The following is a 12077-nucleotide window of genomic DNA, read 5'->3' on the forward strand; positions in this document are numbered from 1 at the left end:
TCTCAATGATTAACTTTAAGCTCTGTTTTTATGCATGTGACGTTACCTTACATGCTGTTTTTATCAGCATGTAAGCTTAAATACGGCAAGAATTAATTTGTTTAACTGTACTAATCAAGAGAACAAAAAATTGCCCTTTAGCAAAGCCCACCACCAATCCAAAAGCACTTTATGTTATTATCGAGATTTTAAGCAAATGTTATTATCATCTGTGTAAATTAATTCTACAGGGCACCATTAATCAATATGTACTATCAAAATAATTCCCTCAAAACACGAATGTATAGGCAAGAAAAGTATTAAGTATGTTGGTTTCTTCTCAGTGGGTATCACAGCTCAACATGTTCAGTGAGCCAACACACCACTATCTCATTACGATATTTCATTGGAAAATCAACATTCTGGGCTGATAACAACAGCTAGTTATCAGATTTAAACGCACCTCCCAGCTGGCCGGTTGGGTTTCATGTTGCATGATTAGATAAAAGGGAAAGTCTGATGAGAATCAGTTGCTGGCTGGCAGAATTCCCAGTTGGAGAGAACGGTAGCACCTGATTGGAGTTGCTATGGTGAGGGGACTTGTTGATTTTTCTCCTGCTGCTGCTGCTTGAGAAGAAGTTGGGCGGCTGAAAAGCAAAGAGAAGAGAGATAAAACTTTGTGGCAATGTGGCCGAAGAACCCATGTGGTCAGTCCATAAAGTGCCAAGAAGTGGAGGTGGTGGGCCTGCTCACTGAACCTTCCTTTCACATGGCAGCTCACGCAGCGGAGGTAATTCCCAGGGCCCAGGTCCTTGTTGCAGATTCACTGCTTACATCTTGGGGGACTGCTTTTTTTTTCCTTGTTGCTCTTTGTGTTGATAATGTTGCCCCTGAGCTCTTTGGACCACAAACATGGTATTGCAAAGGCTCAATGAATGGTAGATTCTTCCAGAACAGAATTGTCGGTTGAGCTCAAGATTTAAATGTGTTATAAAAACTAATGGGTGGAAAGTTAGTTAAAGAGAGATCCAACCTAAAAGGAAGGAGAAATTTTTGGATATAACAATGGATCAATGGAATAGCTTGCCTCCCGGAGTTGTACGTGCTTCATCATTGAAGGTTTTCCAAAATAAACTGGCCAACCATTTAATGGGGATGGTATAAGATCTCTTGCCTTGAGGAGGTTGGACTAGAAGACTTCTCAGGTCCTTTCCAGCCCTATGATTCTATCTTCTATGCTGTCAGTATGCAGTTATAAGGTAGGCTTTTGTAACTTTAAAAAAATAATGCTCCTGACAAACTGGCCATTCCTACATTTCTGTGGCTTTTGTAGCAGCTAATGGACTTATAAAATAAATAAGTATAAACTAAAATAAATTTCCTTCCGTTAGGTAGAAATAAAACTGTCATTTCCTTCATGGTGGAGAAAAACTGTCCCCAAGTGTCTGTTTTCAAATGTTTGGTTCAGTTGCTGAAAATCTTTGCAGATGTGGAGATGTGGAGAATGTCACACTAGGAGGGAATTATGTCTGCACAAAAAGTACTGAAAAAGTAAATATTCTTACTATTCAAGCAGCTATATGAAGGCTGTTTCTCCTAGGCCACTTCATGTCAACTCACACACTATTATGAAAAACCAAGAATTAATTAGTTGAGTAGACTAAAAGGGTGTTAACCAATTAAATCCACTGATGGAATGCCTTCTTCATTGATTGTGGAGGAGACATCTATCCTACAACTTCTCATCTCCTTTAAAGAGTTGGGAGGGCTACAAAGAAAAGCAAGTAGGGATGTACGAGAGCTACTATGAACAAAATGGCTAAACCAAAGGGAAGGCAACTAAAATTTTACATTTATCAATAACTTTCAAGAGTAGATTTTTCTGTGAAAGGATATTGACCTTCATTCAGATACTTAGTTCTGATGCTACATCATAAATATATGTCAGTTCATTACACGTGCTTCCTAGATTATGAGATACAATGAAATATATTGTAGAGGGAGGTGGAAGCTAACTAAGAACCATTCAGTTGAACTGATGCTTGATAATATACATTTCTTGACTTGCAAGTCTCATTTTGCAAGTCTCCATTGTTTAAGCTGTTTTTAGCCATTTTACTCATGTATAATAAATGCAAAAGAAATTGACCTCTTATCATTATCACGATAAAACTTGCATGATGTATGATAGGAAGTAGAGTTGTATAAATTCCTCACTTATAAGTGATCCCAAAATATTGTTTCTTAAGTAACTTATATGATCTGCTATATGTGTTATAATGGTTATGTTTAGGAGCACTATTATAAAATATAAAACATAGCTCAGTCTTTAAAACTTTTTTCTTGCATATTTAGTCTCTTAGGAGAAATTTCCCCACCAAGATAGCTGAGCCTAAAGTACTTCCTTTATTGCAGTTTGCATGGGATGAATATCTACAAGAAAAAAAGAAGGTATATTTTAATTTCTGGTTATATTTTTACAATACGCTTATTTATAGTTAACTACGGTAGTTTTATTATTCCAATTTCAGAATTTGCATACCACACTGAACTGCAAAGTAGTTGTTCAAACTGGTTTGAACAACATGGTAGGTTAAATATAGTTGGCTAATTTCTGATTGTGTGACTTCTATTTCGAAATCAGGACAGATTAGCCTAAATTAAGGAGAAGTGATTTGTTTGAGGTTTAACATTATAACATATTATACTAAATTATGATTTGTTGAATAAACCACAATTGACAAAGAATCTGGAATTCCACAATAAAGCAAGCCAGAAGGAACAATTTATGGCTTAGTATGATGCATTTAATATAGCCAGTAATTTACAGTTGAAGAAACAGAAAGACAGGTTAGAAATTCAGTAATAAATAGGAAGTCCTGATCAACTTATGTAATGCTTTCAAACTTGAATCTTTTAGCAAAAACTCATCGTTATCTTTTGAGATCTATTCTTAATTTTATCACCAATGTAAAATGTTTAGGGATTTTCTATGGTATGTGTATCAGTCTTTAATATATTTTTTCTGATCGCAGGAACTGAGAGGTGAAACATGGGAATATCCATCCAATGTGCTGTGTTTTGTTGATGGTCAGCTTCTTGGAGATGAAAAAATGCTGCTGAAGTGGGCTTATGATGTTTGGGATTATAAAGACTTTAAGCCCAAAGCACTTTATGAAGCAATTACATCAGATTTCCTCACAAAATACTTAAAAGCCAAAAAGGTGATATTTGGATTTTTAGAAGTTTCACTGATGGCTATTTGGAGTTTACATAAAATTATATGTAATTCATTTGTTTAATTTTATAAAGTTGACTTAGAAAAAGCTTTAGAAAATTAGGGGTAACCAGGAGAATTTCAATTCATAGTTTTTCTCCCATTTTTTAAGTTGCTCTAGTCATCACTTTGTGGCATTTAAACCACATAAATCTTACTAAACACTAACATTAAAACCATAGAGTTAAATCCCTCTCTTCTTCCTTATATCATGCTTTACAAATAAACACCAATAATAGCTTCTGACAAATTTATGGCTGTCCAAAATCCCACCCTCCAGGAAAGTCCAAACAATCCTCACAAATAAACTAAAATGGATTGCTAGTGACATTTCCAGGCCAAGCAAGGATATGCCAGCATCCTTTTTAAATTGAAATATTGAATGCATCTATGTGGGAGGCTGTAGTATATTTCATTATCAGTGATGCTGGAGCCATGATAAGCCAGTTTATAACTCCAGGGCCATCACTGGCTGTATGACTCAAGCCGGTAATACTTATTTGCTATTTAGTTTTCCATTGTGTATATGTATGTATATATGTGTATGTGTGTACATGTATGTATGTATGTATGTATGTGTGTGTGTGTGTGTGTGTGTGTGTGTGTGTGTGTGTATATATATATATATATATATATATATATATATATATATATATATATATATATATATATATATATATATATATATATATATATATATATATATATATATATATATATATATATATATATGAAAATATGCAATATGCCAGTTGAAAAAAATAGAGATTATCAGTGAGTGAATAAATGATTAAAAACAGGCTGCTGAGGTCCAGAGCTCAGTCTGGATGGCTGAGCTTGTCAGGAATCATGCACTTCCAAGGTAAATAGCAACTGTCCCATTAACATCTTTCAGCTGCCTCTCAAGGGCATATGAGATTGGCCAATATCATGAATTCAGAAGAACAGGAAGAAAAAGCCTACATCTTGGAGCACAGCTGCATCTGAATTCTTTGCACGGCTGTGCGCAAACAAACAAACAAACAATTTAGGGCTTCACTCTTAACTGGCATAAAGATTCTAATATAGCCATGTCACACTTTAGTGTTTTCTGCCAAATCAAGCCAAGTGTTTAATAAGGGTGAAGTGTCTGGAATGCTGTGAGTTCCTGCCGAGTCTGATGCAAAAATTGGTAATGTACATGATATAGAAGTTATGGTGCAGCTCAGATCTGGGATGGAAAATAAATGTTTGGCCCTATACCATAAAAGACTTGTTGAATGGACTACATCAGGAGTGTCAAACTCATGACAACACATTGTCATCACGAGACATATCGCAACTTGTTTTCCCCTTCATTAAACCAGGGGTGGGCATGGCCGGTGTATTACACATCTGGCTCGTGGCCCTGGAGTTTGACACCCCTGGACTACATTCTCAATCCATTTTGGGGACAAAATGATCCCCAAAAGCTCCCCAAAAAGTCTGCTCCCACCATCTCAAGAATGCAGTGTGGAACATAGGCGATCACTCACTGTGAAAGTTCAGAGTTTATCTTGCAAAAACTGTTTTGATCTCAGGCTTAATGCCTGCTAAAATAGCAGTGGTACAATGAAGCTGGAAATAATTTCATTTTAATCATTCACAAAGGAGGTTTTTTTAAAAAAAACAACCATATTTTCAGTATTATTTACTCTAATTTACATTAATACATACTTTTCTCTAAAAAAAAACACTATTGTTGCCTACAGAGTTTCAACTGTGGCATGTTTGCAGGCCTCGCTGTCCCTTGACAGGTGTGCTTTCACTATCCTGGTTTATGTGGTGACTTTCATTCCATTTATTTATTTATTCATTTGTTTGTTTCTTTCTTTCTTTATTACTAAATTTATACACCACCTCCCTCCCTATCCAAAGCTATCTATGTACTTCATTGAGCTCCATATAGTCCTTCATAGAACCCTTATGAAGCTTTGGCACACCCTTCCCAGCAGAGGTCCAGTAACAGTGAAAAAGTGGAAAACTTGGGGATGACCAGGAATTAATTCAACCCTTAAAACACAGCTTGCCTACCAAATGTAAATCTTTTCTCCTTGCTTAAATTTCACAGATACATTGGATTGTTCTACATATCCTCAGTTCACATTTGATCTAAGATGAATCCTGAGCCTCTGCTATTAACATGTACTCTGGAATGCTTTCCAGACTCATCCATATGATGTCTGAGTTCTTTTGGAAGTTTAGTTGATGATTACTGATCAAATCTCCTAAATATTGACAAGCTATAGCTTCAGGGAAATGCTGATGAAATTGACTACTTACTGGAATGTGACCATTTACCTTCTGAAGCATGACTCAGAGTCAGAAGGGAGTAATCTTTATCCAGTGATTCATTCACTTTAACCATAGGGTTTGGTTTCTTTATCTTGGCAGCATATGTTTGTTTTCATGGAAATAGCCGTTCAGGAAGTTTCGATTGGAAAATTGCTCTTTGAGGTAAGTTGCCCAAGGAAAAGACAAACAATCCTTGTTTTTTATCTTGTACATGGAAGCAAATACACTTAGGTTCAAAACTGTTACTTAAACACTTAAGGTCCAATTCCTGATGTAAAATCAACTACACGTTAGAACATGGATGGACGTTAGAGAATGAGTGCTCATCAGAATTATTTGGATGACAATGCAATAGTGTGTACAACATTTCTGGTCTCTAGAGCCTAAATTTTGTCGCTTCAGCTTGGTCAAGTATTGGTTTGATCAGTCAGTTTTATTTTAAAATATTTTGTGTCCACTAATGGGTGCAAAGTTGTAAATTTTATAAAATCCATTTTTACATAAGTACTTTAAAAATGCATGTGAAAAGTGTCAACTTAGAATGTCAAACTCCCAGCCCATGGGCTGGATGCATCATGTGCTGCCCACTCCCAGTTTAGCGAAAGGGGGAAAAGTCCCGATATGTCATGTGACGCCATCATGACTATGTGAGTTTGACACCCCTGCCTTAGAAGGTACAATCCCTTCTACCTTGTACAGTATATGTATGCATAGGCATATGTGTAATAAAGAGAAAGGAATGACTTTTGAAGATGTAATGCCTTCTCAGAACATAAAAACAAATATATTTTGATTTAGATTTTTTTCAAATGCAAACTTATGCTTACTTGATGAAATAAATGAAATAAAACTTAAAGGATTTATTAAAGCTGCAATCCAGTAAATTACTGCCAATTCTCCCCAAACCTTTTTGTTTCTTCTTTAACATGTTTAGCATTATACCATAAGAGTTTTCCAATCAAGCAGTTCATTCTCTCTCTCTCTCTATCTCTATCTCTCTATCTCTATCTCTCTATCTATGTATGCATGTATATTGAATTGTGTCCTTGTGAACATTCCCAAATGATTCACAGTAAATGTAAAATAAGCTATTGCAACATGCAAATACTAAAATTAATAAGTTATCATAACACCATGGAAAATAGATCTGTGCATTCCCTCTCTTAAAACATAAACCAAAAGCTCTTTAGAAGAAAAGGAGTTTAAAAACCTCCTGAAACATAACTGAAACATTGACAGGAGAACCCCTTGGCAAGGGACAGGTGTTCCAAAAGAGAGGCAACACCTTTGCCAAGGGCTGTTAGCGTTATTGCTTTATTGGTCAGTTGAGATGGGTGAAATGATAGTGAGCAGTTGGACTGAGGCAGAAACGTAATTCTATGTCACCATAAAATAATAGAACAGATAACAGTAGGAGGCCATGCTCAAGACCTCAATCTCTGAATCACGTTTCTTTGTTCCTGTTTTAAAATGCATTGTCTTTTCTCATGAGGATAAAACACTCATTTAAAAAAGATATCACAATCTTTGATTAAAAAATCTGGAATATACATAATTAATTGTGATCCTTTGATCTCATAAATTAATGTAATGTTTCTTTTCCTACTGACCTCAGGAACTGAGCTTCTGAAATTTTCCATATTCTTCTATTGTCCAGCTCTATTCTGATATCTGCCCCAGAACATGCCATAATTTCAAGTGTTTATGTACAGGAGAGAAAGAGAACCCTGAGTCTGGACTGGTACTCACTTACAAGAATTCAATTTTTCATCGAATTGTAAAAAATGGCTGGATACAAGGAGGAGGTATGTACTGAAACCTGTTCATGGAGTGAAGCATGGGACAGGTTTGGTATACTATCCAGCATGTGAGAGTGTTCTTCCACCCTATCACCAGAATAAAACCAAACCTTAAGATAAGAATTATATTTTTAGTTAATCACATGTCGGTAAATTAAAAAGCATGGAGGAAAAATAAAACATGGAGCAAATTTTTACACAAAATTTAAAGTTTATATAAATTTATCTGGATGGAAGCCTTTTATTCAGATAGAAGCAAGCCTAAACATAGAATAGTCATTAAGTATATATTTAATAAAGATGTTGTGGGCTTTCTGTTACAACAACATTTGAGAACTTGTGGTCCTCTGACTGCTGTTGAATTATCCTTCCCAGGGACCAAGCAAACATGACAAGTCCTGGATGTCGAGAGTTGTATTTCAGCAACAACTGTAATACTATGAGTTCCCTATATTACAGGATCTGTTAATAATAACTATTAAACTAACTCTTCCCAATATCATGAAATATATAGGGGCTTCTCAAGCGTGGATATGTATGTAAAGTTCTAGACAACTGTTTCACTGAAAGAGAACTATTAGAATCATTTTACAGATAATCTATAAAATAGTCATTTATATATAATTTTGTGCTTCTCCTTTTTCTGATATTTTTCCTAATTTTGCTTCAAGACAAAAATTACAAATCATAATATTATATATGACAGTGCTATTTAAAATTATGTTTTCTGATATCAAAAATAATGTATAATTTTATTTTATTATTCATAATGCACATAGATATAAATGGTGGAACAGGAACTGGAGGTGAATCCATATATGGACCCGTGTTTGAAGGTAGAAGTATTTTCTTAAACAAAGCTGGTCCTACATAAATAGCATCATAGGCAATGATTATATCCTAGATGTAAAAAATAATCTTCTAAGAGAAACAGAATTGAAAGAAATAGTGTAAAATAGAGTTACAGAGATATTGAAGCTCTTACTTTAATCAGTGTAATGCAAATGCCAATCATTTGTATTACAAGTGCCATTTTCCACTTCCCCTTCCTCATAAAAAGGGTCAGGTTTGAGCTGAAGAGATTCAGAAGCAGTTTAGAACTCAAATGTTCCAAATTCTTGATAGTTCACAAGGTGTTAGATTTTTGGCCATCATCACCAGGAGAAGTAAAGCTATAAAAAAGGTTGATAAGCATGGAGAGCAATAGACTATTCCTAGGAACCACAGAGCAAATCACTGTCATGTTAAGGAATAGTGGGGAGCTCGATTTTGAGGTGGATTTGTGAATTGTACATAATAGGTATTTCTCATCTTTCTGTCTAAAACTGGGGATGATCAATACTTTTTTCTGGTTGCATTATAGATATTACAATGAACTAAGGCAAGCAGACAAGCGAATACAATGCTAGAAAAAGTAAATTAGTGGACCATAGAGAATGTGCTTACACTATAGCCTTATTTACAGGGAGCCAGGATAAAGAGAAACCTGGTTTCAGCCCCAACCAGGTCTGTTTAGGGCCAAACCAATTCCCCGTAAATCAAATGATTCAGTCCATGTCATCTGAGAGGTAAACTGCTCCTTCTGGTGTCCATGATCATGAAACCTCAGAGATTCTCTACAAAAACAAGGCATGTCGACATGTACTCCAACTCCACTTCAATGGGGGAGTAAAACCATACAGAGAAACAAGTGAGACTATGCATTATGGTGCTGACTGTGATGAAGGACCAGGGAAAGAAGGGTATTAAAAAGGAAGCAACAGCCTCCCAGCCTCTTTTGCAAGAACTGGAAAGACTAAGAAAATGACCTCTGGATTGACTAATCAAGACTTCTTAACTTGTGCAGATTAATTCAATGGGGATAAAGACAGTTTCATCAGCCTTGGTATGTTTATATGTAGGTACATCCACACATGCACACCAATATATTGCTTATTGTACTGTTTTTAGATGAAAGTTTTGCAGTTCCCCATGATAAGAGAGGGATTCTTGGAATGGTCAACAAAGGACGTCACACCAACGCGTCCCAATTCTACATCACGTTACAACCGGCACCATATCTGAATACCAAATATGTGGCTTTTGGGTACGTGTAAAAAGTCACTCTGGGTATCCCAAGTATAAATGTTGTAACTGAAACATGGGAACATTTTCTTTTCTTTTCTTTTTTAATGTTTCTCTCCTGCCTTTCTTCTATCATGAAACTCAAAGCAATATTAGTGGGACGATTCACTGAAGTGAGGTAGCTGCATTATTCTATCTTGTGGAATACCACAGTGGTGTAATCCTCTGACGTTTGCTACCAGTTCAGTTAGTCTGCCACCGAGTGCACGATTTGTGCACGCATGTGTGCCTGAGGTGCACCCGCAGTGCTAAAAAAAGAACATTTTGAAGTTTTGGTCGCCACGATGTAGAAAAGATGTGGAGACTCTAGAAAGAGTGCAGAGAAGAGCAAAAAAGATGATTACGGGACTGGAGACTAAAACATATGAAGAACGGTTGCAGGAACTGGGGATGTCTAGTTTAATGAAAAGAAGGACTAGGGGAGACATGATAGCAGTGTTACAATATCTCAGGGGTTGCCACAAAGAAGAGGGAGTCAAACTATTATCCAAAGTACCTGAGGGTAGAACAAGAAGCAATGGGTGGAAACTAATCAAGGAGAGAAGCAACTTAGAACTGAGGAGAAATTTCCTGACAGTTTGAACAATTAATCAGTGGAACAACTTGCCTCCAGAAGTTGTGAATGCCCCAACATTGGAAGTCTTTAAGAAGATGTTGGATAGCCTTTTGTCTGGAATGGTATAGGGTTTCCTACCTAGGCAGGGGGTTGGACTAGAAGACCTCCAAGGTCCCTTCCAACTCTGCTATTGTATTGTATTAACTGTGGTGATTCACTTAACAACTGTAGCAAGAAAGGTTGTAAAATGGGGCAAAATTCAATGTCTCACTTAACACAAAATTTGGGCTCATTTGTGGTCGTAAGTCAAGGACTACCTATATGTAAGAGAAACACTGAACTCTTATCCACCTTGCCTAGGCAGGGGGTTGGACTAGAAGACCTCCAAGGTCCCTTCCAACTCTGCTATTGTATTGTATTGTATTGAAGTCTTGCGAGTCTGCAAAGGTAAGTAGAACAGGGAGGGGGAATACGCTGTGATTTAGATTAGCTAAAAAGCAGGAAATCTGACCATTCTAGCTAACATAAATCGTGCATCACAGCTGATCGTTGCCCAGCAGATCATCGGAAATATTGGTTCGCCTGACCAGGTAATATTTCACCCCTGGAACATCATGCTCCCAACAATTCAGCAGGCAACCCATCCTTTTAGCCTCCCGGAAGGTCTTCAAGACTGGCTGTTTTTCCAGGCATTGGGGCAGAGTGATAAGAGCTGGTCGGTGACTATTGGGGAATCCTAGAAGATGGTTGGGGTACCAAGTGTATTAGTTCATTTTAGTGTTTCTTTCTTGATTATATGGTTTATAATTTTATTACTGCTAAGAGCAGCCCAGAGTTGTATTTCGAGATCGTCGGCCATAGATATCAAACAAACAAACAAATAGTACTCTTAAACTATGGCTTAATACCAATCCAACTGACATAAATTCCAAGGATTTACTTGGGTTTCTTTTTTAATTATTACTTTAGACAGGTGATCGAGGGCTCAGATGTTCTCCGGGAACTGGAACTAATACAAACCTTCAATGAGAGACCCGTGCTACCATGCAGAATTATTAATTGTAATGTTTTCCAGCCATGATTACTGTAGATGTTAATTTAATTTAATTGTATAGCTCTGTTCTGATCGTATGATTTGTAGCAGTTAAAAAGTTGACAAATAAAATTACTTTTTAATTTTTGCAAAAGAATAAAAACACTTGTCCTTTTCCTTTCCAAAGCAAAATAGTCATGTGAAAAAGAAAGTACATCTTATTTGAATTCTATGGTTATATATCTGAGGACATAGTAAAAATAATTTGGTCCTTAGCAGTTCTTAAAACTACCGGTAGATAAAATACAGCCTCAGATGAACAACAACACTTGATATATTACACCAGGTCATTATTTATTTTACAAAAAGCAAGCCAAAATGGAGAAGCCAAGTGTGGGGCAATCATGTGATGTTTTGCTTAATGATTGGTGCACTTAGTGATGGAATTGCAATTAGGGTCACTAAGAGAGGACTACCTGTATGCATATAATCATACTCTTGAATATTTTGGGCTACAAAATATTATGGAACCTGTAGATGGCAGCAGAAAATTCCCCACAGCTCTTTTCTGCTATCTAGTGTAAAACTGGCTTCAGCAGCCCATGTCTAATGGCTTCACCTTTGTGAGCAGTACCCTGTTTCCCTGAAAATAAGACCTTCCCGGATAATAAGCCCAATCGGACTTTTGAACACATATGCTGAAATAAGCCCTCTCCCGAAAATAAGCTCTCCCCGAAAATATTGCAACACAGCACCAGCCATAAGGTGACCACGCTTGCTGCCTCCTGCACCTCAAAAATAATAAGACCTCCCCGAAAATAAAGCCAAGCACTTACTTTGAGGGTCAAACCTGTCTTATTTTTGGGGAAACACAGTATATATGGGTGTACTGGATGAGTGGATGGGTGCCTTCAAGTCAGTCTCGACTCTCGGTGACTGCCTAGAAAGTCCCTGCACTTTTCTTGGTGAGATTTTGGAAGTGGTTTGCCATTCCCT

General features: G+C 36.7%; 1 protein-coding gene across 2 annotated transcripts; it reads left to right on the forward strand.

Annotated features, from left to right (window-relative positions):
- Window positions 1-497: 497 nt before the first annotated feature.
- On the forward strand, window positions 498-11244 carry PPIL6 (peptidylprolyl isomerase like 6). 2 transcript variants are annotated; one of them, XM_087718659.1, is made up of 8 exons: window positions 499-769; window positions 2335-2430; window positions 3015-3203; window positions 5669-5731; window positions 7227-7374; window positions 8148-8204; window positions 9319-9454; window positions 11018-11244. In XM_087718659.1, the coding sequence occupies exons 1-8, from the start codon at window positions 665-667 to the stop codon at window positions 11127-11129; spliced, it is 906 nt and encodes a 301-aa protein (XP_087574785.1). In that variant the 5' UTR covers window positions 499-664; the 3' UTR covers window positions 11130-11244. The 2 variants fall into 2 exon arrangements, with proteins under 2 accessions (XP_087574786.1, XP_087574785.1); XM_087718660.1 differs by lacking the exon at window positions 5669-5731 and having other exon boundaries at window positions 498-769.
- Window positions 11245-12077: the final 833 nt, after the last annotated feature.

Source organism: Thamnophis sirtalis, unplaced genomic scaffold, assembly GCF_051295495.1.
Source record: "Thamnophis sirtalis isolate CommonGarterSnake01/CBP01778 unplaced genomic scaffold, rThaSir2_p1.2 scaffold_6, whole genome shotgun sequence".
NCBI lineage: Eukaryota > Metazoa > Chordata > Lepidosauria > Squamata > Natricidae > Thamnophis > Thamnophis sirtalis.

Coding starts and splice junctions, on each gene's coding strand:
- PPIL6 (XM_087718659.1), top strand. CDS start 665: ATGTGGCCGAAGAACCCATGTGGTCAGTCCATAAAGTGCCAAGAAGTG. Junction 7,375..8,147: donor TGGCTGGATACAAGGAGGAG/GTATGTACTGAA, acceptor TAATGCACATAG/ATATAAATGGTGGAACAGGA. Junction 9,455..11,017: donor ACCAAATATGTGGCTTTTGG/GTACGTGTAAAA, acceptor TTATTACTTTAG/ACAGGTGATCGAGGGCTCAG.